The 27,387-nt window shown below is 35.2% G+C and overlaps 1 protein-coding gene across 3 annotated transcripts in view; it reads left to right on the forward strand.

The window, feature by feature from the left end:
- BANK1 (B cell scaffold protein with ankyrin repeats 1) overlaps window positions 1-27,387 on the forward strand; it is a 299,128-nt gene that overhangs the window by 30,740 nt on the left and 241,001 nt on the right. For all 3 annotated transcript variants that reach the window (XM_053666388.1, XM_037156882.2, XM_053666389.1), the window contains exon 2: window positions 3,358-3,756. In XM_053666388.1, coding sequence (XP_053522363.1) covers window positions 3,358-3,756 — 399 coding nt within the window. The remainder of the gene's footprint in view (window positions 1-3,357; window positions 3,757-27,387) is intronic.

Consider the following 27,387-nt stretch of genomic DNA (forward strand, 5'->3'; position numbering starts at 1 on the left):
CACCCGCTGATACTCCACACCTGGAATCCGCCCGCAGCTGCCGGCATGCCTGGGTCATACCATGCACCTGGGTTGGTCTGGTGGCTTTTTCCTGCCCAACCCTGCTCTGTTGCTGACTCTGCCCCTCTTACTGGTTTGGCTGAAGGGTTCGTTGTGGTCAGACTTCCATATAGTTCAATATTCTGTGGTTTAGCTGCATTTTTGTTGCTAAAACTTTGTTGTTTTTAAACTTGGTTGTGAGAGAAGGCACAGCATTTCCACCTACCTCTTCATCCAAAGAGAGAAAAAAAATGTATCATTATGAAATCTGAAAGAACATTTTATTCCTGAAAGTACATTTACAGGAATTAATATTGCTCTATTTTTTGTATATGCTATCACTTACTTTATTTTGCTAGATTAGAAATTTACATTTAAAATAATTTATTTGCAGAACTTAATTGCAAATCGAAGCTTTCTAGGAATGAAAATTTTGTGTTTCTATATTTCAGGTTCATTATTTATTATTTCATTTCACAGCCTGTTAAAATGGCCAAACTTAATGACAATAACCCTCCTTAAATAGGCGGAATAGCGATTTTAATTTGATTTAGTTCACATGTATAAAAGTAAGTGCATTGCAAAGTCAAAAGGCTCCTCTTGAGAATTCACAGAGGACTATTGTTAGGTCTATACTTCACATGTTACTCAAGGACAAGTTTGCATTTTCTAGGATAAGGGAAAAGAAAACATGACTATAAAAAGATGTTTTATCAACTTTCATAGTTTGATTCAACACAGTTTCGTACAAAAAAAATTAGTAGAAGGCAGCAGAAATACCAATTACCATCTTCATGGCTCTGACAATTTACCTAACCTTGCTGAGACTCAATGTGATTATCAGTAAAATAAGAATAATAATGCTAACTTCATGAGTTTTATGGATTTTAAATAAACTAATGCATGTTAAATACTTAGCAACATATCTGGTACATGGAAAGTTTTAATAAATAATAATTGAGAAAATTAAACATTAAAAGAACCAAATAATTTAATCTAAAGAGAAGGAAAGGATGACATTTAATAACAATCTTCAAGTTTTTAAAATCCATCAAACAGCAACTATGTACTAAGTATCAGATTTTGAAATATTGTCAAACAATGATTATTGACTAAGTATAAGCCAACACAAATTTAAAAAGAAAACAATTTAAACATAAAAATAGCCATAAAGTATTGATAATGAGTAATTTTTCTCAGTAAGTTTTGAAAAGTAGGTTATGATTGAATCTAGAATTGATTTCCCATGATTGTTCTTCTACGATGCTGTGATGGCCAACTATACAACGCGGGAGTATTCATGCTGCACTTTCGCATACCTTACAGCTTAGTCTATACTCTTACTGATTTAAATTTTAGAGTCCAGAAGTAAGTTCTATGAATTCTTCATAGATAACCATACTCTTAGAGTGTGTCATATCTTTAGCCTCTTTTCTCTTAAGAGGAAATCAGATTCCCAATAAGCTGTCACATACTTTGCATATTTGAGATTAACTTATAGGGTGCTTAATATTGGCTATATGTAGCCCATATGAGTACAAAGAATCTCTGAGAGTCTTCTAAATAATATTATTGTGTCCCTTGCTATTAGACTAAAAGTACAGTCTGTGGGGTCAGACTGCCTGCATCAGAATCCTAATTCCAACAGCAATCTCATTTTCCCATCTGTAAAATGTGACTAACATTTACTGCCTTAATGGCAGTAATTTTGAGAATTAAGTGAATAACATATGTAAAATATGAAGAGTCCTGGCTTATGTTAAGCACTTGATCATTTAAAACATTATTAATACAATTTTTACTGTAATTATTTTATAACTATGCAAAGTTACTCTAGCTGGTTATAATATAAAGAAACTCTTTTTCTACTCTTCCTCAAACATCAAAATACTGAATTATAACACCATGTCTGAGTTTGTTCAACAAGAATTTATTTAGTATTCAGGCTGAGTGAGATACTACATAGAGAATAACAACTCTATTGGTGATTCATACACAACTAGTGTGTGTTTCTCATGTGTTTTCTGCCAGATTTTTTCTCATTCTGTATATGTAAATATATTTTTTGAATTTCTCTTCAAGAAATTATGCTAAGCATTGTGTAGGAATCAATGAGTTGAAATAGAAAGCATCCGTCTTCAGAGATACTTTTATATAGTGAGGAAGCCCGGCTGTTTCGGTGACTCCAGTGTTTTCGTTGGTACTAGTTCCAGGGCTTCTAGGAGGGAGCTGAGTTTAGGGTGGGTACTTCCCCACCAGAACCTTCTGTTTATATTATCCGAATCAACTTTTTAGTTTATGACATAAGGTAGTACTGCTTTATTTGTATTTTGCTACAGAATTTCTTTTTTTTACTTTAAATATATATATTTTTATTTTCTTGATTATGCCATTACATTTGTTCTATTTCCCCCCCTCCATTCTCCTCCACCCTGCACACCCCTCCCCCACCATTTCCCCCCTTTAGTTCATGAACACGTGTCTCAAGTTCTTTAGATTCTATATTTCCCCTACTATTCTTGCCCTCCCCCTATCTATTTTCTATCTACTGTCTATGCTACTTATTTTCTGTACCTTCTCCCCCCTTCTCCTCCTCCCACTCTATCTAAGAAAAAAAAAGATAAAAAAGATGAACAGTGAAAGGACAGCAAACTCACAGTTATCAACAACCACACCTAAAACAAAACCAAATTAGGAGGACAGCTAGATCAGGAGTGAACCATAGAAATGAAGATCACATGGAGGGTTAGCAACAGGGGATGGAATTTCTTTTTTTAATTTTTATTTTGTTGGTTTTCTGGGCATGGAAATTTTATAATCTGTCTTTATGTACCCATCTTGACTTGGAAAAAAGATTTTGAAATTCTCTTATGTAAGTTCTCTCATTTTTCTCAGAATAATCCAATTCACTGGATAGGGTTTTTTTCTTTACAAACCTTCACTTAGTTAAAAAAATAACAGCAGTGGCCCAGAGGAGTTGAATACCATAATCTAGGTAAAACTGTGGTCACTGGCAGAGCCATGCCTAGTAGCTCAGCGCACCTAATCCCAAAGAATGTTCTTACCATTCTACCCCCAGGTCTCTCACTTCTGCTGAGCATCTTAGATTCACATTTGTACGTGAAATGTGTTGCACCTGAGGGATTAGTTTGATCCCATACGATTATGATGGGGATAATATTAATTTTATTATTAGTCTTTTATATAAGCAAATTAATACATTCCCTAAGCAGCACATTAAATTTTTTGAAAAACAACAATCTAACCTTCTGTCAGCACTTTAAATATAAGAAAATAAATAAATATTTTTTTTTCCAGAAAATACAAAAGACATCATGATGATCTATGAAGAAGATGCTGAGGAATGGGCTCTGTACTTGAGGGAAGTTTTCTCACACGTTGTGAAAAGGGAAGGAATCCTGTTGCACCACCTGGAGAATTGCCCTCTTCAGGATTTGGAACTGCTGAATTTAAACTCTTATAAATGCAAACTTTTGATATTATCAAGTAGCCTGCTTGAAGACCTTACTCCAAAGAAATGTCAGTTTCTGGAAAAGGTACTTTATTCACCAGAAAGTGTGGTTATCCTGCTGTGTGGGGTAACAAGTTCAGATCAATTCTACAAATTATTAAACATCTCTGAGAGCAAATGGGAGATCTCAACTGAGCAGGGACCTGAAGATTACATCTCTGTAATTGAGAGCATCCTATTCACAGGTAGTGTTATAAATCTTCTTTATCTATTTGTTTTTATTTTTGTTTTTTCTTATAATTAAAAACACTGAAGTTTTTTGAAGAATAGACACCTGATGTTACGATAAAAACAGAAAAATACAAGCAAATTTATTTTATAATGTTACACTTTCCTGAAAATGCATAAATATTCTTAATTATTAGCTATATTTCAACAAAGACATCAGTTGTTCTAAAAATGGCTTATAAATACTTCTCAGAGCAGCTTATATGAGATCACACTTGGTCAAACAAAAATGTTATGCTATACTGCTATACAGGAGTTTGGTTCCGGAAGCTGGTTTCTCACTTAACTTGAGATATTACTATCTGCTGTAATTCTGTTACTACTCGGTAGCTGTCCAATGTCTCGGGGTCTGGTTAAAATGACAAAGCTTTTGTTGCATTGATAATTGTATGATGTCTATTATTGGTATGAATTACTGCTATTTTTACTAATTTTCAATAACAAATTTAGTTTTAATTATATATCCATTAAAGAGCAGCACATGAAGGCTCCTTCATTAATTAATTACAGTTCTGTGTAATAATCAAAAGTCCAGTGCTCACTAATGTGAAAGCTCCTCCCTCCCTCCCTGTTCTTTTCTGCTTGAGGCTTGATGTGGAAGGGGTACTGTGGTCGGTTCCTTCTCTGCTTTTCTCAGTCTGCATTTTGGTTCACAGGGTTCCAGCTGTAGTTTCTCTTTCTACAGAGAAGAGGTGGGTGTTGTATTTTACAGTGGTGATATCAGATAGTAAGCACTAGTTCTTTTTCTTGGGGTATATTTCTGGGTTGTTTGGTGATCCCCTCATTCCCTGAGCATGTCCTACCTGCAGTTCCTTGATGGAGACGAATGTTTCCTCCCCACTCACCATGTAGATGCATACTGTTGGTTTCTATGGCTCTCTCACATGTCTCTTTTGATCAAAGTCTCTGAGATATCCCCTGACTGGTTCTTTCTCTTACCTGGACCCTGCCCATCTGTAAAACTGTCATTGGAGGTAGGAAACAGAACAAAGGGAACTAGATATTGAGTTGAACAGATAGGGAAGAATAAACCTGTCTGCCCACTAGCCAGAAGCTACAGCTTCGAATTCCAGGGGATTACAGAGTTTCTCTGCCAACAGAGTTAACAATCCTCCCTCTCCAGCCTCCGGTACCTGGTTTGAGGTGGGACCAGCGGGGAGCTGGCACATGCCAATAGAAGTTCAAATGGCACAGGGAGAGGTGCTGGACCAGAGAGTCTTGTCAGTCTATTCTGGGGAAAGAATGGATGGGTTGGATGGTCAACCCACCAGAGGCATGCAAAAGTTTGGGAAGTTGATTGGCCATTCTGAGAAAGCTACTGGTCCATCACACACCCAAACTAATATAATGCTGGGGGCCAATTCTCTTTTACCAGGGTGACCCACACTCATCCTGTGCTTTTACTTGTCCCTTTTCCATGACCATGTGATCCTAGCTGCCACGTAGCTCATGGTCATGCAACTTCACATGCAGGCTCCAGGAGGAAGTCTGAAATGGATTATAGCTGGAAACACACTAAGCTAGCCAGATACTAGACTGGACCATACATTAATGTGGAACATAAACTGGGCTGTGGCCTTCATCCTGGCTCAATTAAATACAAGAACGGACTTTTCTCATGGTGAGATGGGTGGGATGGGACATTGGGGAACCAGGAGGGGATCCCCATTAATTGTACATCATCAATAAATCATACCACAGAGCCACATCCTCCTGTGCATGTCTCAGGAAAATATTTTCCTTTAATTTTTAAAAATACTTTGTTGTTTATGCTATTACAGTTGTTCCAATTTTCCCCCTTCCACCCAGCCAACCCCCCACTTTCATAGTCAATCCCCACGCCATTGTCCATGTCCATGGGTCTTCCATACATGTTCTTTGACTAATCCCTTCACCTTCTTTCAGTCAGTTTCCACCTCCTTCTCCCCTCTTACAGCTGCCAGTCTCTTCCATGATTTTTTGCCTCTGGTTCTATTTTGCTTGTTAGTTTATTTTGTTAATTAGATTCCTCTTATAAATGAGATCATATGGTATTTGTCTTTTACCAACTGGCTAATTCACTTAGCATAATAGTCTCCAGTTCCATCCATGCTATCAGAAAAAGTAGGAATTCCTATTCCATTTTGTAAATGTACCAGTTTTTTTATCCACTCATCTACTGATGGGCACTTAGGCTGTATGCAAATCTTGGCTATTGTAAATAACACTGCTATGAATATAAGGGTGCATAAATTCTTTTCAATTGGTGTTTTAGGATTCGTCTGGTATTTCCCAGCAGTGGAATTGCTGGGTCAAAAGACAGTTCCATTTTTAGATTTCTGAGGAAATTCCACACTGTTTTCCACAGTGGCTGCACCAGTCTGCAATCCCACCAACAGTGCACTAGGGTTCCCTTTTATCTACACCCTCACCAGCACTTGTTGCCTGTTTATTTATCATTGATGGCCATTCTGACCAGTGTGAGTGGTATCTCATGTGGTTTTAATTTGCATCTCTCCGATGGCTAGTGATGATGAGCATTGTTTTCATATGTCTCTGGGTCATCTGTATGTCCTCCTTTGAGAAGTGTGAGGTGAACAGAATGTAACAGAATAGAGTAATGTAACAGAATAGAGAGCCCAGAAGTAAACCCATGTCTTTTTCAAAAAATTATTTTATTGTTGTTCAATTACAGTTGTCTGCATGTAACCCTCCATCTGCATCTGCCCCAGCCATCCCCATCTCCCTCCCCTGCTTCTGCCCGCCTTGGTTTTGCCCGTGTGTCCTTTATAGTTGTTCCTGAAAACTCTTCCCCCAGTACCCCTTCCCACCTACCCTCTGGTTACTACCTGATTGTTCTTAATCTCAGTGTCTCTGGTTATATTTGATTAATGAACCATAAGGACATGGGTTTAAGAGAAATAAACCCATGTCTTTATGGTCAATTAATTTTTGATAAATGAGGCAAGAACATACAATGAAATAAAGACAGTCTCTTCAATAAATGGTACATGCAAAAAAATGAAATTAGACCACGATCTTACACCATACACCAGAACAAACTCAAAATGGATAAAAGGCTTCAATGTAAGTTGTGACACCAAAAAAACCCTAAAGGAGAACATAGGCAGTAAAATTTCAGGTATCTTGCACAGCAGTATTTTTGCCATTATATCCCTATATATTCATTATATCCCCAGGGCAAGGAAAATGAAGGAAAAACTAAACAAATGGGATTACATCAAATTAAAAAGCTTCTGCACAGCTAAAGAAACCATCACTGAAATAAAAAGGGAACCAACTGCATGGGAGAAAATATTTGCCAATGATACATCAAAGAAGGGTTTAATGTCCAAAATACACAAAGAGTTTATATGACTCAACACCAGGAAAGCAAACAATCCAATTTTTAAAAATGGAATAATTCTTTTCCTTTAGAAAATACTGTAAGATTCCCACTCCCACCAGCAACAAATGGCTTCCCACTCCCACCAGCAACAAATGGCTTCCCACTCCCACCAGCAACAAATGGCTTCCCACTCCCACCAGCAACAAATGGCATCCCACTGTAGCAAAACCATTCATTTGCCTCTAGCCCTGACACAATGCACATGCAAGCCATTGCCAGGGTAAGCACCACATCCTGCACTCAGGGCAGCCCTGCATGCACACCTCTTGTCTTTAATCATTTTCAAACATGGGTCTAGCATGGGTCTTGGTGTTCTATCCATCTGGAGAACACATATCAATCCCAAATAATTTGCTGGAAGCCCTAATCATTATGCATGGGGATTGTGGTACCCCTCAGTCTTAACTGTGAGGGACAGTGGGACTCACAGCACATCAACAACTGTCCTTAAAAATTCTGACTTCCAGCATTCTAACATCTTCAACTTCAATACTTTGAAAGCCTTGTTTCAGTTATGTATTGTTGTCTAACAAGTTACCCTAAAATTTAGCAACTTGAATAAACAAACTTTGGCTCTATCACAGTCTCTATGGCTGAGGAATCTAGGAGCAGCTTCTGGGGGAGGTTCTGGATCAGAGCATCTCGTGGGGTTGCAGTCAAGCCGTGAAGAGCTACAGTGGTTTGCAAGCCTCCACTGTTCACTAGGGGAGGATTTGCTTCCAAAAAGATCTTACAGTGTTGGCAAGTTTGTTACTGATTTTTGAAACATCTCTTTGTTGGATGTCACCTCTCAGAGATTCCGGTGGAAGGGCCCTTGGCAGCAGTGTTTCTGAAATCTTGCATGTTCAAAAGTGTTTGTATGTTGCCTTGTACTTGAAGTACAGTTTCACTGAGGACAATGTTGCTCTTCTTTCTTCTAGAATTGTAGTATTCAGGGAGGTCCTATTTGCCTGGCTAATTAAAGAATCCTTCATTTGTATTTTAGTTCTAGTGACTTCACTAGAATGTTATCTTAGTGCTGACTATTCTGGACTATTTTGCCCAGAGACATGATTACTTTTTTATAAGTCCCCTCCCACCTCCTCAAGATGTAGATTCAAGTCTTCTTTCATTTCAGGAGCAAATTCTGGAGTTATAGCTGTCAATATTTGGCCTCTCTTACAATGATATTGTTATTCAGGATTCCTTTTATGTATAGGTTGGATTTATTTTGTTTGTGATACATTCAACAATTCCTCTCTAATTCATTTTGATTCCCTATTGATATCCATGATTTAGTTTGTAATTATCACTTCACTTTTTGCTATCTTCTTATTCTTTCAGTGTTCTTCCCTCCCCCACTCATTTCATGATACTTTCACTCTTTTCCATTATACCATTTAGTTGAGCATTGAAAGTTTAGAGTTCATCTCTCATTCTTGTCTTGCTAACCTCTCCTTAACCCCTTAGTGCATTCTGCACTATGTAATTGCTTCAAAGCAGCAGTGGTTGCTGTTTAGTATATTTTTAAAATTCATGGTAAAATGTTTGGTCATATTTTTTCACTTCTCTATGGCAACATGCTTTCAGTGTGTGTTTCTGATATGCTATTGGTTTTTTTTGCTCCTTCTTTTTACCTTGTAGTATCTTTTTATAGATCCTGTGGTTGCCCAGTTTTTCTTTTGTACCATTGAACAAAGTGAGGTTTTATTTTATTTTATTTTTTGTCTAGCCAATGATGATAGGCAATGTGGGTTTTTTTGTTGTGTGTTTTGTTCCGTTATTTTTTTTCCCTTGCTGTAAAAGACTTGACTTCTCTGTTTCCACAGATGTAGATTGCTTTCTGCAAATGTGTCTTTTCTGTACAGTTCCTCATTTAGCCCTACTTTCTCTGCTTTTGGAACCAAATTGCTTTCACAAATGCTTCTATCTGAAACTGCTGCATCATGTCTACAATTAAAAAATGTATGGCTCCTAACCTTAGAAGAAGGTGTATTTGTTAGTGTTCTTGAAAAGGAGGAAAGGTTTTCAGGAACGCGTATGAAGGATACATGGACAAACCAAAGGGGGGGTAGGATCAAGGGTGGGAATGACAATAAAGAATTAAAATAAAGAAACCCACAGTTTCTAGATGACTTCTTCAAGGTTCCTTTTCTCTGTCCCCTCCTGCACATCCTTTGCACACCATCACTGATTTGGGAACCATTCCATGGCCTGGCCAGCTACAATGTCACTGTTTTCTATTTTTAATAAATAGGGCATTTGCGTAATTGTTTCTTATTCTCAGTGGTTTGGGATGACTTTCAGGAATAAAAAGAGGAAATGTTGACTGCACATTAGAATTTTGAAACTGTCAGTCCTCGAGTTTCTTGTTACTTCTTCTTCTTTTTCTTCTTCTTTTTTTTTTTGGTATGCCCCAAGTATATATTTTGTTGTTGTTGTTGAAAAGGAAAAATGTTGCAACTAGAAATTATTAAAAATTATAATCAAATGCACATAAAACACAAGTAATTGTGCTAATTTTCTCCCCTAAGACAGAGGGACACAATCAATTGTGGCAAAATTTTGAATGACTTTCCACACTCATCATTTCTATTTGGCCACTTAAATTATGCTGTCACTATTACATAACAATATTGACAAAAAAAAACCCTGTTAGTTGTTTTGTTTTATGATGAGTACCTTTAGGTCATTATGTCAGTGGTATTCTGCTATATCTTCCAATTATTTTCTTATTATTATTTGAGTAGAAATAAGCTTATGGTTTATGGAAAAGTAGGCTTATTTTGAAGACATTGTTAGTTCTCATATTTCCATATTCGAATTTTAGACTGTGATTTCTCAGAGTAACTTAGGCCAACATACCAAATGAAAAACACAAAAATGTGCATAGGAAACACATTCAAAGATGATACATTTTTCTTAACTACAAGCATGCAACCAGAATATAGATCTGTAAGCAGTTTTCAAACCATGCATAAAATGATTTGTATGTATGGATTGAGTTCCTTGACAAACTCGGTACTAATTACTACAGTCTATACAATAATAAGTGTGTTTTAATGAATAGCTTAAGTAGTTGGCAAAACTATTTTGTTTCATGTTGAATTCAAGAAGCCCTGTTTTCCAAAGATGGGTGAAATAGGATGAACAATGTGGAATTCAATTTTTACTGTCCTTGTGCTACTTTCTCTCCATCTCATAGAGAAATCATATAAAAGAGAAAGAAAACTATTCAGAAACATGGCATGATAAAGAGAACAATACAATGCCCAGATGGTCATGGAAATAATTAAATGTTCTCGCATGTACACATAAGAAAGAAAAATCAGAAAACATGATAAAATTAACGAAAAAAAAAGATATTTTATCAATAATCAAGGTTCCAGAGAAAAGTTTTTAATGCGATAAAAAGATACAGTAAATCATGTTTAATCTGATTCATTTTTGTTTTTTCTTTTGAGGGTTTTCTTTTCTTTTAAGAAATTTTGAAAACTAAATTTTTCCTCTTCAATTCCCAAATTTGGATTAATTCAATACAAACTTCTATGTGTTTCCCACCTTTCTCTGTGTAGTATAATCATTTTGACCATACTTCTTCCATCTTCTGTCTTCTCTTTCTTTATTTTTTTGTATTTTTAGCTCATTTTCTGCTTTGAGTTTTTCCACACGTGCAGGTTTCATGCAGCATTGTGTATATGTAATACAAATGATCTGATCCCAAATTTATGTGGAGACAACCATCAATTCTGAGTGTTACCACACTGTACTTCATTTTTTATAAATCATCCCCTTAAAAAACAGTTTACCAGTTTCTGTGATCTGGCCACGTCTGCTGGGTCTTCTTTCTCCGTGTTCTTTGCTCTTTATTCTTATATCTTTTGCCTTTGGACCCTTCTTAGGCACCCTGGTTTGCTCTCAACAATTGCAGATCTCCCTGAGCTTTATTTTATTTTATTTGTATTTACATTAAAATAAAATAAAACATGTATTTAAACAATAAAATTATATTAAAATACATTTATAGTTCATATTCATTTCATATTTCAATATTTCATATTTATTATATTTCTTGTCAAATTATAGCTGTAATGGTAGTAGGAAAGCTACTAATTTTAAAATAAATAACCTTAATATTTTAATTTTTGTTTTTATATTACCAAACCCAGGATTTTAAATTTTTAGCTTCATTAAGCATAACAGAAAAAGCCTAAAATAAAGAATAGCAATGTAATAGTAGAGTTATTGGAAAAACAGAACAAGAGAAACAACAGCCACACATCAGAAACAAACTATGTGGAAGCATTTATTTTTCTTTCCTCCATCAGAGCCGTGTAGTGCTGTAAGAACTCGGGTTCCCTGGTCAGCGAGGCCTTTCAAATCAAGTCCATCATTTTCACATGACCTTTCAGCTCCTCCAATGTGTGGCTCCATCATGGGTGTTTCTGTCATTGGCAGGCACACCCTGCACACGAGGGTGATTGCCTGTCCTCCTGTTGAGCAAACCCAGCCGACCATTTCTACCTTCCTACCACTGCTCTCTTGCTGCCCTCTCTGTCTGGAGTGCCCTGCCCACTATTCCCAGCTATCTTTTAAGGTCCACTTGAAAAACCTACTTTATTAGTGAATTTATCTAAGACGCTTTCCTTTTAGAAAATATTTATTTCATTTCTCATTCTATTAAATTTGTATTATTTGCTTATGACTGTCATTACATTTTTGTAATTATTTTCCACAATGTTCCCTCCTATTACTTTCTGTTTAAAAAAAAAAGAAATGCCCGTACTTTTTTTATAAAACATTTTAGCACTCCCAGCATTCCAAAAATAACAGAAGTGTACAAATTGTGTTTTTAATTATAGATTTATAAATATTTTTTGGTGCAGTTAGGCTTTTCACTGTTTTAATAATGAACAGGTTTACTGTGATATTCTTGCCAAAAATATACGACCTTAATCTGATCACAAGGGGATATTGGACAAACCTAAACTAGATTCCACAAAATAATTTTTGTAATCTTCAACTATATTAAAGCCAAGAAATTAAAAGAAAGGATGAGTGATTGTTCCAGGTTAAAGAAATTTGAAGTTTTACAATATTTGAACTTCATAGAATATTTAATATTGAATTGGATGCTGGATTAGGAAATATAGCTGTAGTTATAATTTTGATAAAGAGAAGCTCTTCATATAGTCACATATATCAATGTTTTTTCTTTATTTTACTACTTATATATATATATATTGTCTAGGAAATCTTTGCTTCTCTTAAGTCATAATATGTCTTCTAAAATGTGAAACTTTTTCTCATGAAAGTATGACATGCATCTGGCATGAATTCTGTGTGCAATGTGAAGCTGGCTCCAGATTATTTTTTCCATGTGAATGAACTATTCTTTGTACACTTCAGTTGAATATATTTAAGAATTTGGAACCATTCAGGTTTCCTATTTGAATCATTTTGTTGTTTTGTTTTTCTAGGAATTTGTTGATTTTAACTATTTTCAAATTTATTGACATAAAATTGTTTATAACATTTCTTTACTTTTTATATCTGCTCTATATGAAATTATGTTTTTTTAATTTCTAAGATAATCTATTTGTGTCTTTTTTGTATCAATTAATTTTCCTAGAAGTTTATTAATTTCATTTGTTTTTTTCAAAGGACAAACACATGAATCTTTAAAAAGTATTTTGTATTGTAAATTTTTTTACAATTATTTTTGTAGTATATTTAATTCATTTCCTTTTACTTTCTTTGAAATTTTAAAATGCTTAACTCTTAGAAATATACCTTAAATAAACATTTAAAGCTATAATTTCTATGTACTTCTTCATCTAAATCAAACAAGTTATTACAACTCTTTAAATTATTATTTAGTTCCACATATTTTCTTATTTTGTGTTGATTTCTTCTTTAGAAATATAAATAAACAGAAGTGTGAATTTTAATTTTTCTTTTAGTCATTGATTTCTAAATTTTGTGGTATAGCTAGAGAATGTGATGTATATTATTTTGGTAGCTTGCAATTTACTGAGTTCTATTTGACTGATTTTTAAAATATTCCATGTTTTCTGGAACAGACACTTATCTCCACATTTGGTGTGTGTTGTTATTTAGGGCCATTAGATCAAGCTTGTTATTTATATGGTATATATTTTTATGTTCTTTTCTTTTTAACTATCTTTTGTATTTGCTAACCTTTATACATTTATATAAATATATATAGCTGGATTTTTTCAATTCAGTGTCAAAAATTTAATCTTTTAATATGTAATTTAATTATATATTGATTATAATACCCGATGCATATAGATTCAGTTCTACCATCTTACTTATTGCTTCCTCCTTTATATCATCTTTTTTGTTCCTTTTTTTGTTTAACTTTTTTTTTGCTTCTTTTTGAACTGAGTTCCTCCCCATTCCATTTGCATGCTACTTTATTCTTTCAGTGATATCCTAGAAATTACAAGATGGCCCTGGCTGGTGTAGCTCAGTGGATTGAGCACGGGCTGTGAACCAAAGGGCCAACAGTTCAATTCCTGGTCAGGGTACATGTCTGGGTTGCAGGAGCCAGGTCCCCAGTGGGGGGCCACGTGAGAAGCAACCACACACTGATGTTTCTCTCCCTCTCTTTCTCCCTCCCATCCCCTCTCTCTAAAAATAAATAAATAAAACCTTAAAAATTAAAATTTAAAAAAGAAATTACAAGACGTATACTTAATTTAGCCATTAAATTAGTATTATTAGCAATCTGTAATTAATTATACTTAATTATTTTTTTCATTCTTCTGAAAAAATATATAAAGACCCTTTATAATGCTTTAACTTGGATTATCTATTTTTCCTACTTTACAGGATAATTATTCTATCTGACATTTTTCATGTTTTTTTATATTAAGATAATCTTAATTTGTTTATTTTAAACCACATATTTATAGCATTCTTTATATGCCATTTTTTCTTGGATCTCAACTTTCTTCCTGAGATCATTTTCTTTCTCCATAAAGTATATCTTAAAAATTCATTTTGGTGAGCTTTGTTGGTAGTAAACAACCTCAATTTCTTTTTTTTTATATTTCATTTATTTATCTTTAGAGGGGAAGGGAAGGAGATAGGGAGAGAAATATCAATGTGTGGTTGCCTCTCCTGTGTCCCCTGCTGGGAACTGGCCTGCAACCCAGGCATGTGCCCTGATTGGGAATTGAACCACGATACTCTGGTTAGCAGGCCCACGCTCAATCCACTGAGCTACACCAGCCAGGGCTCAATTTCTATCTGCATCATTACTGAAGATAGGCTGAGCAATTAACCCTAGATTAAAGACTGTTCTGGCCACACATAGAAAATTTAAAAGCAAGACTTGAAAAATGTCAAATGTTTTCAAGTAACATAAATGCATTCCAGAACAAGGCTCAAGACTATCTGTAGGAATATGGCAGCCAAGAAGGAAAAGTTCATAATGTCAAACAGCACATCACAAGTTATCCAGCCAAAGAAGCAGAAAAATTTTATGCACAATCAGTAGAAAATCAATCTTAAAGAACTTGTAATCACAATAAGAAGAGAACTCTCCACTCAACAATAAGAAAACACACAAAGCAACTTAAAAAAACTGGGCAAAATATTTCAACAAACATATCACCATAAAGGATATCCAAGTGAGCACATAGAAAACATGCTCGGTGTTATTAGTAACTGTACCACAGTTCCCAGCAGGGGACACAGGAGAGGCAACCATACAAACCACAAAACTGTTCTCCCAAGGTGTTATACCACTTTGCATTTCCACCAGCAGTGTTGAGAGTCCCATTTGCTTAATATCCTCACCAACAGTTGGCCAGTCTTTTTCATTTTAGTCATTCTAATGGTTGTATAGTGCTATCTCATTGATTTTGTTTTCTTATACAAAATTAACATTTATTTTAACCACAAGTGCATGGTGGTTAATACTGCAATCACTATCACGACTACCCCCATCACCCTAGTGCTGTCACAGAGACCGCTCTCTCCCCCACATTGAATGAATTTCTCTGCCTTAGAAATACGTCTGCATTCCCCTTCTCCATCCCCATTGGCCTGGATCACCCATCATTTTTCCTTTCACAGTTCACTGCTGTTGGCCCATCCCTTTCCTCTCCACCTTGCTAAAACACACACTCAATTATGGACCATACATCACCTACAGAATCAATTCAGGGGCTCCAGAGCATCAGACAGGCTGCTCGTAATCACATACTATGCAAACTTTAAGAAAATTAGCATTGTGATTTAAAACACCTACATTGATTGTTCACTAATTTAGGCAATAATTAATCACTTCTAATAGTAAATGTGTAATGATAACTCAATATATTTAGAACAAAGGCCATAGAACTGGTTTTGTACTTTTAGAATTAAGGTTGAAAAATTATTAGCTGCCAACTTTTAGATTTACAGATTGAATATCTGCTTTTTTCCTTTTCTCTGAGAAAGCTAATCGTTCATTATAACTTCAAATTTCCAATTAAAATGATGAATTGTTTGAAAAGTATATTACTCGAAAAGTCAGAATTATAATTGTGCGTTCATGTATGTGATGCTTTACACAAGGGGTTATTCTGTCCCAGAGAGCTTCTCTGGCTTTTGCGTGATTTAACCATGTAGCTTCAATTACCACTGAGGCTGCAGCGACCGAGGCTCCAAGGTGTTTTCCACAGTTTATGATAAATATTCAACTTTGAAGAACTTTATCTTTTTATATTAATCACTTTATGTTTTTGAATTCTATTTTTCATTATTTTATTTTCTTTTGTATTGTTTCCTAATGTCATTTTGGGATCATTGTTATTTATATGTATTGAAGGATAAAACTAAAAAACACCAATATTATTAATAGCTTATTACTTCTAGATATCAGAGTATAGTTACAAGTTAGTTATTACTAATAAAAATGAAAGCATTCAAAAATATCCATGGAAAGATATTTTTGTTGAGCCAGTAATGGCATTTCAAACACTACTCTGGATAGCTTTCACTGTGTTCATGCTGTGGAAGTAGTGCCCTATTCTAGATTTCTATTACTCCCCTTTTTTTGATCAAAACTAAGGTACATATTACTGTCTCATATTACTCAGGATCATTTTTTATTAACTACATAATAGCTAGCTTGTGTAATTCCTTGCTAGTCCAAAAATACCACTCCCTCTTGACAATTTTTCTTTATTTTGTTAAAGCCAGTCTTCCTTTTCATGTTTCAACTCATTTCACATGGAAAATGGTCATATGCAGTATTAACAGCACTGTTCTACGGTTTCTCTGAAGATTAGTGTTAAAGAGAAGAAACTACATATACAGCAAAGAAGCAAACTATTATTGTCTTTGATTGAATCAAAGATCTAGTGCTGAAATCTGTGCCAAGGTACTCAGTATCCAGAAGGCTTCAAACCTCTCATCTAAGGTCCATTGAATTCCACCCTGCAGTGATGACTGAGCCATTGGCAGGAAATTTTACATGCCAGCTGTGCTTGACTTAAACGCTCCTTCCTCTGGTAACCATTTACTAGTTTTAGTAACTAGTTTCCTAGACAGACACTCTAAACTTTTATTTTCTTAACATCAGTAATATTTTCTCATCCACACTCAGATTTATGCTAGAAGGTAAAACATAGGATCATATCAGTTCAAGTAACAGTTTGATGTAAAATGATGTATCTAACACTGATTTACCATGTTTTTATACTTCACATTGGTAATAAAGTGATAGTCACTTGTATTTTAACTTAATCTTCACCAAGAAACACAATAGGCTATTTAAATCATGTTGAGAAATAAAAATAGATGAAAAAAATCAGACATTTTATGATACCACTGAATGGGAGTTCATTTATACTCATACAGAATATGTATTTTTTTCATCTTAAATTTTGAGATATTTCAAATTACTTTTACTAATATCTTAGTATTTCCATAAAATGAGAGGTGAACTTTTAAAAAATGTGCTCATTTACATATTACATGATAGCAGAGTTGGAATTACATGTGCTCCCAGGAACCATTTTTTTCCATTAAGTTTTTATGGTCGCACTCTTTACTCTGCAATTATGATTTTCTTTTGAATTACAATAGAAATATTGGGGGCAGATAGAAATCAATATAATTTCTCTTCTTAAGTTTATCCTGTATATGTATTGTTTTGGACTGCTCATAGTATCATAATGCTATACAAATATTTGTAGAGATACAAATAATCCTTATAAATCTCTTTAGTAGCGTCTCATATGAAGAAGGTTACCTTTTATTCAACATTTCCTTTTTATTCATGTACCTCAACAAAAATTTGATTTAGCTGAAATTACGGTAATTAAGAACATGTACTTTTCAGCCTAAGTAGAATGTCCCCCAATCCCCTGATATCCCTTTCTCCAATCTGGAGCTTCTTAGGCCAGGGAGATTTTTCTCAATTATTATTTTATTAGTCACAATGATTTGAACATACACAATAATATTTTTATTTATGACTCTTTTAAGTTCTTTTAAAATGTGAAAAAGTATGGGTTTTGTCTAATCTATGATCATTTCTCAGTCTTTCATAACTGTTCAGAAGTTAAGAAAATCATACAATTATTTTTTCTACTCTCCCTCTTAACGAAGCTACTGTATAATTTCAAGTATATAATTTTATATTTTATTTAATTTCAACAAATATATGACACCCACTTTGAATTATTGATAAGAGTTTGAAAATCCAAAGACAAAGATTTAAAATTTAAAAATTTATTTTTTTCTAATTATAGAAATGATATAACATTCACTGTAAAACATCTGAAAAGTACAGAAAGTGTAAGTAGAAAAAAAATGTCACTCAGAATGACTATATCCAGAGTCAATCACTATTAACCTTTTAGCATATTCATTCCAAAGATAAATTCTTATAGTATAAAGTATAGGTTATTTAAAAGTTAAGAGAATACTTGCAAAATATGTACATAGGGCCATTTAAAACAATATCATAATACATTAGAGGAAGAGGCACGGCATGAGTGGCAAGTTAGGACTACACTGCTGAATGAATTTGGAAATAACATTTGTGAAGCATCTGAAATGATAGGCCAAGGTGTCAAATTTAGCCTTTGCCTCAGGCGTGGTATATTAACAACTGTTCCATGAGAAAATGAAAATATCACCAAAATCAATGTTGCACTCTAATGAAGGATTCCAGTTTGAAACAAATGTTCATAATAATGAAATAAAACATTAATATATGGATGCACAGATCATTTTAATGACATAGAATTGTGCAAAATACTGATGTAGGGAGAAGCAAAATGCAGTGTTCCAGAGATGAGCTACAAACAGATGAACTATTATGAAAAATGGAAGAAGATATAAATTTGTAGTGACAAATTTTCTAGTATTTTATATGAAGCATTATTTCTAAAACCCTCTTTTTATAAATAAGTCAGACTAGTTCTAGAGTTAAAAGTCATCTCAAATAATATCTTCCGCAACATTCTTATTTGACAAATGATGTAATGGAGACCCCGAGACACTACATTGTTTTCTCAGGACCCATAGCATCACACCTGAGGAGCAAGCTGGGGAAAGCCAGGCTGAGTCACAGCCCAACCTCCCCAGGCCAAGTCCAGTTTTCAAATGCCCCCCCCCACCCCGGTGCTTCTGCAAGCATGTGTATTGCTTCTCTTCCATTATTTGTCCATGATTGACCCATTTCTTTATTCCTAACATTAACATTGTTTCTAACATTCACTTATGAATATCTATGAGCCAAGCATTGGTATAAGAACTTCATACAGATTTTAAATTTAACCCTCACAAAAACAATGAGGTTCAGATACTAGTACCACTCTGATTTTTAAGTAAAAATACCAGCATTAGAGGGTAGGAAACTAGAAAACCACAGAGCCAGGATGTAGATCAAATATTTCAGCACCCACATTTCAAATAAACACGCAGCTGGACAAATGTTGTTTGATTTGAAAAATGTTGTCAGGGTTCTTTGAGAGTACTAGACCAATTTTAACTTTTCAGGCGTATACATACTTAAATCTAATCAGTGTGTTCTAAAATCACTAGGGATTGCATATCTCAGCATCTGGGATGAAAACATCAGGTGGCAGTGACTGGCAGGAGCTTTGCTGAGACGGATGCTGTCATGGGCAGTGAACCCCCACCCACCTGTCATCTGTGTTTGGCTGTGGGGAGATTCTAAGCTTTCTTTCATAAGGCACCTCTACATTCTAGGCTGAACAGAGGGTCACGATTTAACATATTGAATGATTTAGACTCTGTGTCTTTTTTTATGAAAATATCTTTATTAGTTGAATTAAAAAGATTGCTTTTGTGTGTAATCTGATATCTCTGGTTTTTTTTAAATTTTATTTAGTTATTTTTCAAGTGCAGTTTTTTGTGTATTTCTCCCATCCCAGCCCCCCGCCCCGTCTCCCCACCTCCCTCCCATTTCCTCCCGCCCCCCCAGTCCTCATCCCTGTGTCTTTCATATTTGTTCCTCATCCTCCCACCCCACCCTTCCCTCCCCCGCCCACAAACCTAAAGAAACAACGAACAATTTCCATTCCATCCATTTTTGCTGCTCCTTCTTTTCTCTTAGAATTCCATTGTGTACATGTGCCACAGTTTTTTGATCCATTCATTTACTGACGGGCACCTAGGTTGCTTCCATCTCTTGGCTATTATAAATTGTGCTGCTATGAACATTGTGATGCTTTTAAATTGATATTTTAGGATTCCTATGATATAATCCCAGCAGTGGAATTGCTGGGTCAAAAGGCAGGTCGATTTTTATTTTTCTGAGAAAATTCCATACTGTTTTCCATAATGGTTGTACCAGTCTGCAATCCCACCAACAGTGGACTAAGGACCCCTTTTCCCCACAACCTCTCCAACATTTGTTGTTTGTTGCTTTGTTTATGATAGCCATCCTGACCGGTGTAAAGTGGTATCTCATTGTGGTTTTAATTTGCATCTCTCTGATAGCTAACGATATTGGGCATCTCTTCATGTGTCTCTGGGTATTCTGTATGTCCTCCTTGGAGAGGTGTCTGTTCAAGTCTTTTGCCCATTTTTTAATTGGGTTGGTTGTCTTCTTAGAGTGAAGTCATGTAAGTTCTTTGTATATTTTGGAGAGTAAATGAATGGATAAAAAAATTGTGGTACATATACACAATGGAATTCTATACAGCAGAGAGAAAGGAGCCACTACCCTTTGCAACAACATGGATGGAACTGGAAAGCATTATGCTGAGTGAAATAGGCCAGGTGTTGAAAGACAAATACCATATGATCCCACCTTTAACAGGAAGCTAAACAACAAAACAAACAAACAAGCAGAAAAAAAACAAAGACACTGAAATAGAGAACAAGGGGACAGTGACCAGAGGGGAGAGGGAAGGGAATTTAAGGGGGAAAAGGGGGGAGGGATTTGGAGGAACAAGTATGAAAGACACAGGGACGAGAACTAAGGGGGGTGGAAATGGGAGGGAGGTGGGGAGCACAGGGCGGGGGAGGCTGGGATGGGAGGAATAGACAAAAAACTGTACTTGAAAAATAACTAAAAAATTTTTTTAAAGTCCAAAAAAAAAGGCTACTTCTAATTTGAAGCAAGCAATTTCAAAGTTTTGTTTAGACACATGAAAATAGGAAACTAAAAACTATACCTCATCCCTCAGATTTTTACATACATACAATACCGAGGTTTTTATTTATATAATTTGAAAGGTAAAATCCTTAGATACTGAGTCCCTGATATTCTATAAATATATTCTTAGATAAGTCAGTTTAAGAAGTTGATTACTATTTAAAGTGTTTAAAATGCTGGTGAACATTAAAAAAATATACCAAATTAAGTCTGCCACCAAAGTTCAAAATCTACTCTTAGATAACTGTAAAGAATGAAGATATTTGGAAGAAAAAACCAGAAATGCATTTACTCCTTCAAATCCAGTTTAGACGGAGAACTGTCACGACTGCTGCTCTCAGCTCCACGTGTCTGACACTGTACAGGCCACTTTCTCCAGCTGCAAGTCAGTCCGACAACATACAAACCACCCCTGGAAAGTCTCTGTAAAATAAAACATTCTCACAAGATAATTCAGTGAGCAACAGGCATGGTGAACAAACACACACATAAACGGCCATTTCTGTGTAAATTAGTAATCCTAACTAGGTCATCAATTTAATGTCAAAAGGAATATAATCTTACATTGTAAGAATTAATGCCTTAGACATTTCTACTGGAGTTTTAGGGCATATGTTGTTTTTAAATGTTCTGAAAATGTTTGTGTCTTTGTTTCTATCATATCAACTCTGTGACAATTGACTGTCACAGCGTGGATTTAACTGAGGCTGAGGAAACAGGATAGTGTAGTGAGGGGGGTCTCTGAAGTCTGCCTTGCTAGCTCCTCTTTGACTTCAGCAATGGCTTGCTGGCTCTATGGCCTTGGGAGAGTTAATTTACTACTCAGTCTAATTTTCCTCATTTAAAACAGCAACTCCACCCCATATCCTTGAATTACCCATCAGCCTCCCGAGTTCTTTAGTTTGCTTCCAGTACTTACCAGCATCTGCTCCACCAGGCAGTGGACTTGTGAAATGTTTGCTTTCATTCCGTGAGATTATAAATCCTGGGAAGAAAGGCTTACCTCAGTGTCCTGTTCAGCACTTGGTTCATAAACGGCACTTCGTAAGTATTTGTCCAAGAATGAAAAATGAATCTATAAGGTAAAGATAATAGTATCACCTACTTCATGGAGTTGCACTGTCTCTGAATACATGCAAAGCACTAAGAGCAGTTCTTAACCCAGTAAAGGCTCAGTAGTTGTTATCTATGGGTATTGCCAAGGAAGTTTGTTTGTAAAATCTTGGTCATTGGTGTTAGAACAGATGTCGGTTTACACTTACTTTCAGGTAATCAGTTGATAATAACTTCCCTTTCACTTACTAGAAGTGAAGACATCTTATACTTGCTAGTTAAGCTAGAAGACATCTTCACTAAAAAACAGTAACTTACAGTTGACCCTGCTGCATTGCAAAGGGAAAGGTCAGAGTTAGAATCACTGGCTAAGATAATGCAGTCACTCACTGAGGATGGAAAGGAAACCCAAGTCCAGTGGCAAGGACATGGAATTTGATGTGAAATTATTACTTGAAGTTAATATTCTTATGCCAATTTCATTTATGATTTTATTATCTAATTTAATTATTCGTGGGAATAAAAACAGTAATTCTATTTTCACTTAAACTTAGGTAACACAAATGTGCAGCTTGTTTTAATTACTCTTTCTAAGGGCAGGGGACTAGCATTTAGACATTATAAAAGTCTGTGCTTTCCTCTCTTTGTCTTTCTAGGAGCCTGTTTGTCCTTCTAGTGCCTTCCCTCCTTTCCCTCGTAGCCACTGAGTTCTTCTCCAAGTCTGGGTAGCTCATAGCCTGGTGAGCTTCTCTGCTGAGCCACTGAGAAGGTCAGGTTAGACACACATGCCTTCTTCTTGCTTCCCTGTACTTAGCCCTCTGTTGTCTCCTGAAGTCTTCTCTAGGCTCTGTAGCTATGTGTACATGCCCGCACCAAAGGCGATACCAAAACAGAAACACTAAAATTGTCATAAATGTGGATGGTTCCCTGAATCTCAAAAGGAAGAGAATTACAGATAGATCTTTTGCAAAGAGAGGGTGGAACTTTTCCACCCTTAAGCAGATTCCCCTAGTCTCATCTCCTTCAAACATTTCCAAATATAATATATTCATTCCCTCATTTTACAAATAAATATTGAGCACCGATCATTTGTTCAGCAATAAACAAAATAGCCCATTCCTCAATCTCATGGCTCTAAAGACTCGAATGTTCTCTTTCCTTCTTCTTATACTTTACATTTTACATTTAAGGCCCACTTCTGAGAAGGCCAACCCAAACACCTAGTTGTCACCATGGTCTTTATCTTAACAACTAACATATGGTGTTGAGTGTTCTTATTCAGCATATAGCAGATACACACACCATGCATGCACACACACAGAGGATATGCATATATGATCTAATGTCAAACTAAAGTACTTAAGGTTTACTAGAAGAAAAATACACTCAAATCACTTTCTAAACAATATTGAAATTTTATTTTCTCCCCGAAAACCAGAAGATCCTCATCATTTATTTTGCAAAACTTAAGATTTCGCTGTTGATTTTATTATGGATGGCTCTGCTACTTAATTCCTGGGTTAATTGTAGGTTTTTATTTTTTTAACCCTATTTGATGCAAAGTACTATGTTGTCTTCACATTTTTAAAACTTATTAGAAGAGAAATAAAAGATCTTTTTTTAATCTCCTGCCGTTTTTTTAAAGATTTTTATTTATTTACCTTTAGAGGGGAAGGGAAGGAGAGAGGGAGAGAAACATCAATGTATGGTTGCCTTTCGTGCGACCCCTGCTGGGAACTGGCCTGCAGGGAACTGGCCTGCAACCCAGGCATGTGCCCTGACTGGGAATTGAACTGCGATCCTTTGGTTCACAGGCCCGTGCTCAATCCGCTGAGGTACACCAGCCAGGGTGAGAAACAAAAGATCTTATTTAGCGGAATAATATATGGGGAAGGAACATTTTCTGACTCAGAATTTGAAAACTATCTATAAATAGTTTTAAATGATTGACAGAAATTAAGTATTCCAGCATCGAACAGGTATTATAGTTTTAATTGTATATTCAAAATAAAGTAACGTATGTGAAAATTTTGACTGCAAAGAACCATTGGAATATAAAGTATTATTGTTGTACCTAATAGTGTAAATACATTTAAGATGGTCTCATTTAAATTTTTTCATAAAATGTGTTTGCATTCCTCAAACAAATACTAGGAGAATATATATCAAAAGTTAGTTATGGGTATCTCCAAGAAGTAGAATTATTTATAGGTGATTTTATTTTTTTTCTTTTTCTTTGTGTGTTCTAAATTATACATAATGAATATTATGTAAATAAAAGTACATAAATTTGATTATGAAAATGGAATTGCTGCTATCATCCCATGCAATGAAAGTGATAGTTTCTTGATAATGTTCATTTTTGTCTGACTGATTGAAAAAATGATATTTATGAGTTGTTGAAAACCTGGTGTATATAAAATGAATGTGGAAGAAAATTCTTAAAATATATATTATTTTCTGCTTCTCATAAATAACTACTGTTAAGATAATGGTAATATTTTTCTTGTCTCATATATTCATGTGCACATAGTATATGAATATATATGTGCACACTTACATGTATGTGTGTATACATATGTAGATATAGCCACACATACATATATATGCTTTTTAATTTTGGTGCATTTTTTATTTTTAATATTCTTTTTTAAAATTTATTTTAAATATAAGCCACCATGACACCATTAAAGTCCTAGAGGAGAACATTGGCAAGAAAATCTCAGATATTTCACGCAGCAACATTTTTACTGATATGTCCCCTAGCGCAAGGAATATAAAGGAAAGATAAACAAATAGGATCTCATCAAAATAAAAAGCTTCTGCGTGGCTAAAGAAAACAGTATTAAATTAAAAAGACAACCAACTGTATGGGAAAACATATTTGCCAATGATACCTCAGACAAAGGTTTAATCTCCAAAATATACAAAGAACTTACATGACTCCACTCTAAGAAGACATCTAACCCAATTAAAAAATGGGAAAAAGACTTGAACAGACACCTGTCCAAGGAGGACATACGGAATATCCAGAGATACATGAAGAGATGCTCAATATCGTTAGCTATCAGAGAGATGCAAATTAAAACCACAATGCAATACCACTTTACGCCGGTCAGGATGGCTATCATAAACAAAGCAACAAACAACAAATGTTGGAGAGGTTGTGGGGAAAAGGGGACCTTAGTTCACTGTTGGTGGGATTGCAGACTGGTACAACCATTATGGAAAACAGCATGGAATTTTCTCAGAAAAATAAAAATCGACCTGCCTTTTGACCCAGCTATTCCACTGCTAGGATTATATCCTAAGAATCCTAAAACATCAATTTCAAAAAACCTATGCACCACAATGTTCATAGCAGCACAATTTACAATAGCCAAGAGTTGGAAGCAACCTAGGTGCCCATCAGTAAATGAATGGATCAAAAAATTGTGGCTCATATACACAATGGAATTCTATGCAGCAGAGAGAAAGAAGGAGCTACTACCCTTTGCAACAACATGGATGGAACTGGAAAGCATTATGCTGAGTGAAATAGGCCAGGGGTTGAAAGACAAATACCATATGATCTCACCTTTAACAGGAAGCTAAACAACAAAGCAAATAAGCAAGCAAAATAAAAACAAAGACACTGAAATAGAGAACAAGGGGACAGTGACCAGAGGGGAGAGGGAAGGGAAGTTAAGGGGAAAAAGGGGGAGGGATTTGGAGGAACAAATAGGAAGGACACAGGGATGAGAACTAAGGGGGGTGGAAATGAGAGGGAGGTGGGAGCACAGGGCGAGGGGGGGGGCTGGGATGGGAGAAATAGACAAAAAACTGTACTTGAAAAATAACTAAATAAAATTATTAAAAATAATAATAAAATAAAATAAAATTTATTTTCAATTGCAATTTACATTTAATACTATTTTATATTGGTTTCAGGTGTACAGCATAGCAGTTAGACAGTCATATACCTCACAAAGTATCTTCCCCAACATTTCCAATACCCACCTGGCACAGTACATATTACAATATGTTATTACAATATTGTTGACTATGTCCCCTATGCTTTGCTTTATATCCCCATGACTATTTTGTAACTACCAATCTGTACTTCTTAATCTTTTCTCTGGTTTCACTCAGCCCCCCGCTCCCTCCCTTCTGGTATCCATCAGTCTGACCTCTGTGTCTACAGGTCTGTCTCTTTTGTTTGTTTATTTTGTCCTTTAGATTCCACATGTAAGTGAAGTCATATAGTATCTGCCCTTCTCCATATTTCATTTAGCATGATTCGCTCTATGTCCATCCACGCTGTAAAAGGGTGAGATTTCATTTTTTGTAGCTGTCATATTCCATTCTATATGTGGTTTTCTATTCAGCTAATGTAACAAAAAATGTGTTATGCTATTACAACCTCATTTGAAACACTGTTCAACTATGTATTTTACAAATCTGTATTCAGATCAATCTATGCTTCTTTCTTAATTTTAAGAAAATACTAACACAAAGAAACTGTAGATTGTTGAATGTGCTCACTGGTGTGCACTGTCATGCCTTTGGTGTTTCAATGGAATAATTTTTAAAGCAACACACAGTCATTCCTTTATTCATGAACTCTGTGTCCCATGTACATTCAAACATTCAAAGTTGGATTGATCAGCTCATACAGAAATTTTTCTTGTAGACTAGATGAAAATATATAACAATACAAATTATCAACTTTACGTCATTCAGTAAATGACATAATTGAAAGTCTAATGGTCAGTTTTTGTTTGCAGTCTTATTCAATAGATTTTATTTCATTTTAGAAAATCTGTTAAAAAGGATTATCATGATTCATGTTAAACTTCGTGGAGGATATAACTAGGGTTTGTTTCATTCACTGGCCTTGCAATTTCTAAATCTCAGTGTTTCATATATTCAGTTGCAGGAAATAACTTTCAACGACATGGGTAATGCTAATATTGCCTTAACAACTCTGAGAAAAAGTACACAAAGAAAATGTGTACTTTTCTTTGTAGTAGAGAGAGCAAGAGGCAAGCTTAGTATTTGCTAAGCCAAGGTGATTTTCTCTAGCATTATTTAGTTCCTGGCTTTAGGGTTATACTGATTGAAGTACAGATGTACTTCCTTAACACAGTGAGGCAGGAGTGTTAGATGGAATATATCACTGTCCAGGAGATACAAGTTATTCCTTCCCCACCTCCAAGAAAGCAAGTTAGGCATGGGTTTATTCAATCATTGAATCAAACAACAAATAATTGACTCTATTATGCATACAAATACATAATATCATACTATTTTACTTATGCAAATATTAAACACCTACTATGTGAAGGGCCCGACTGTATACACCAGAAGCAAAGAAAAAGAATGTACTGCCTGACCTCAAAAGCTTGCATTCTAAGTGGATAGACAAGGAATAGGAGAGAGATATAATTGTAGTTAATGGTTTATGCTGTGATGTTATGGAAACATATCACATCAAAATATTTATAAACTGCTCCTCAAACTTTAATGTGC

This window comes from Artibeus jamaicensis, unplaced genomic scaffold, assembly GCF_021234435.1.
Source record: "Artibeus jamaicensis isolate MK-2021 breed Jamaican fruit bat unplaced genomic scaffold, CSHL_Jam_final contig_452, whole genome shotgun sequence".
Taxonomy (NCBI): Eukaryota; Metazoa; Chordata; class Mammalia; order Chiroptera; family Phyllostomidae; genus Artibeus; species Artibeus jamaicensis.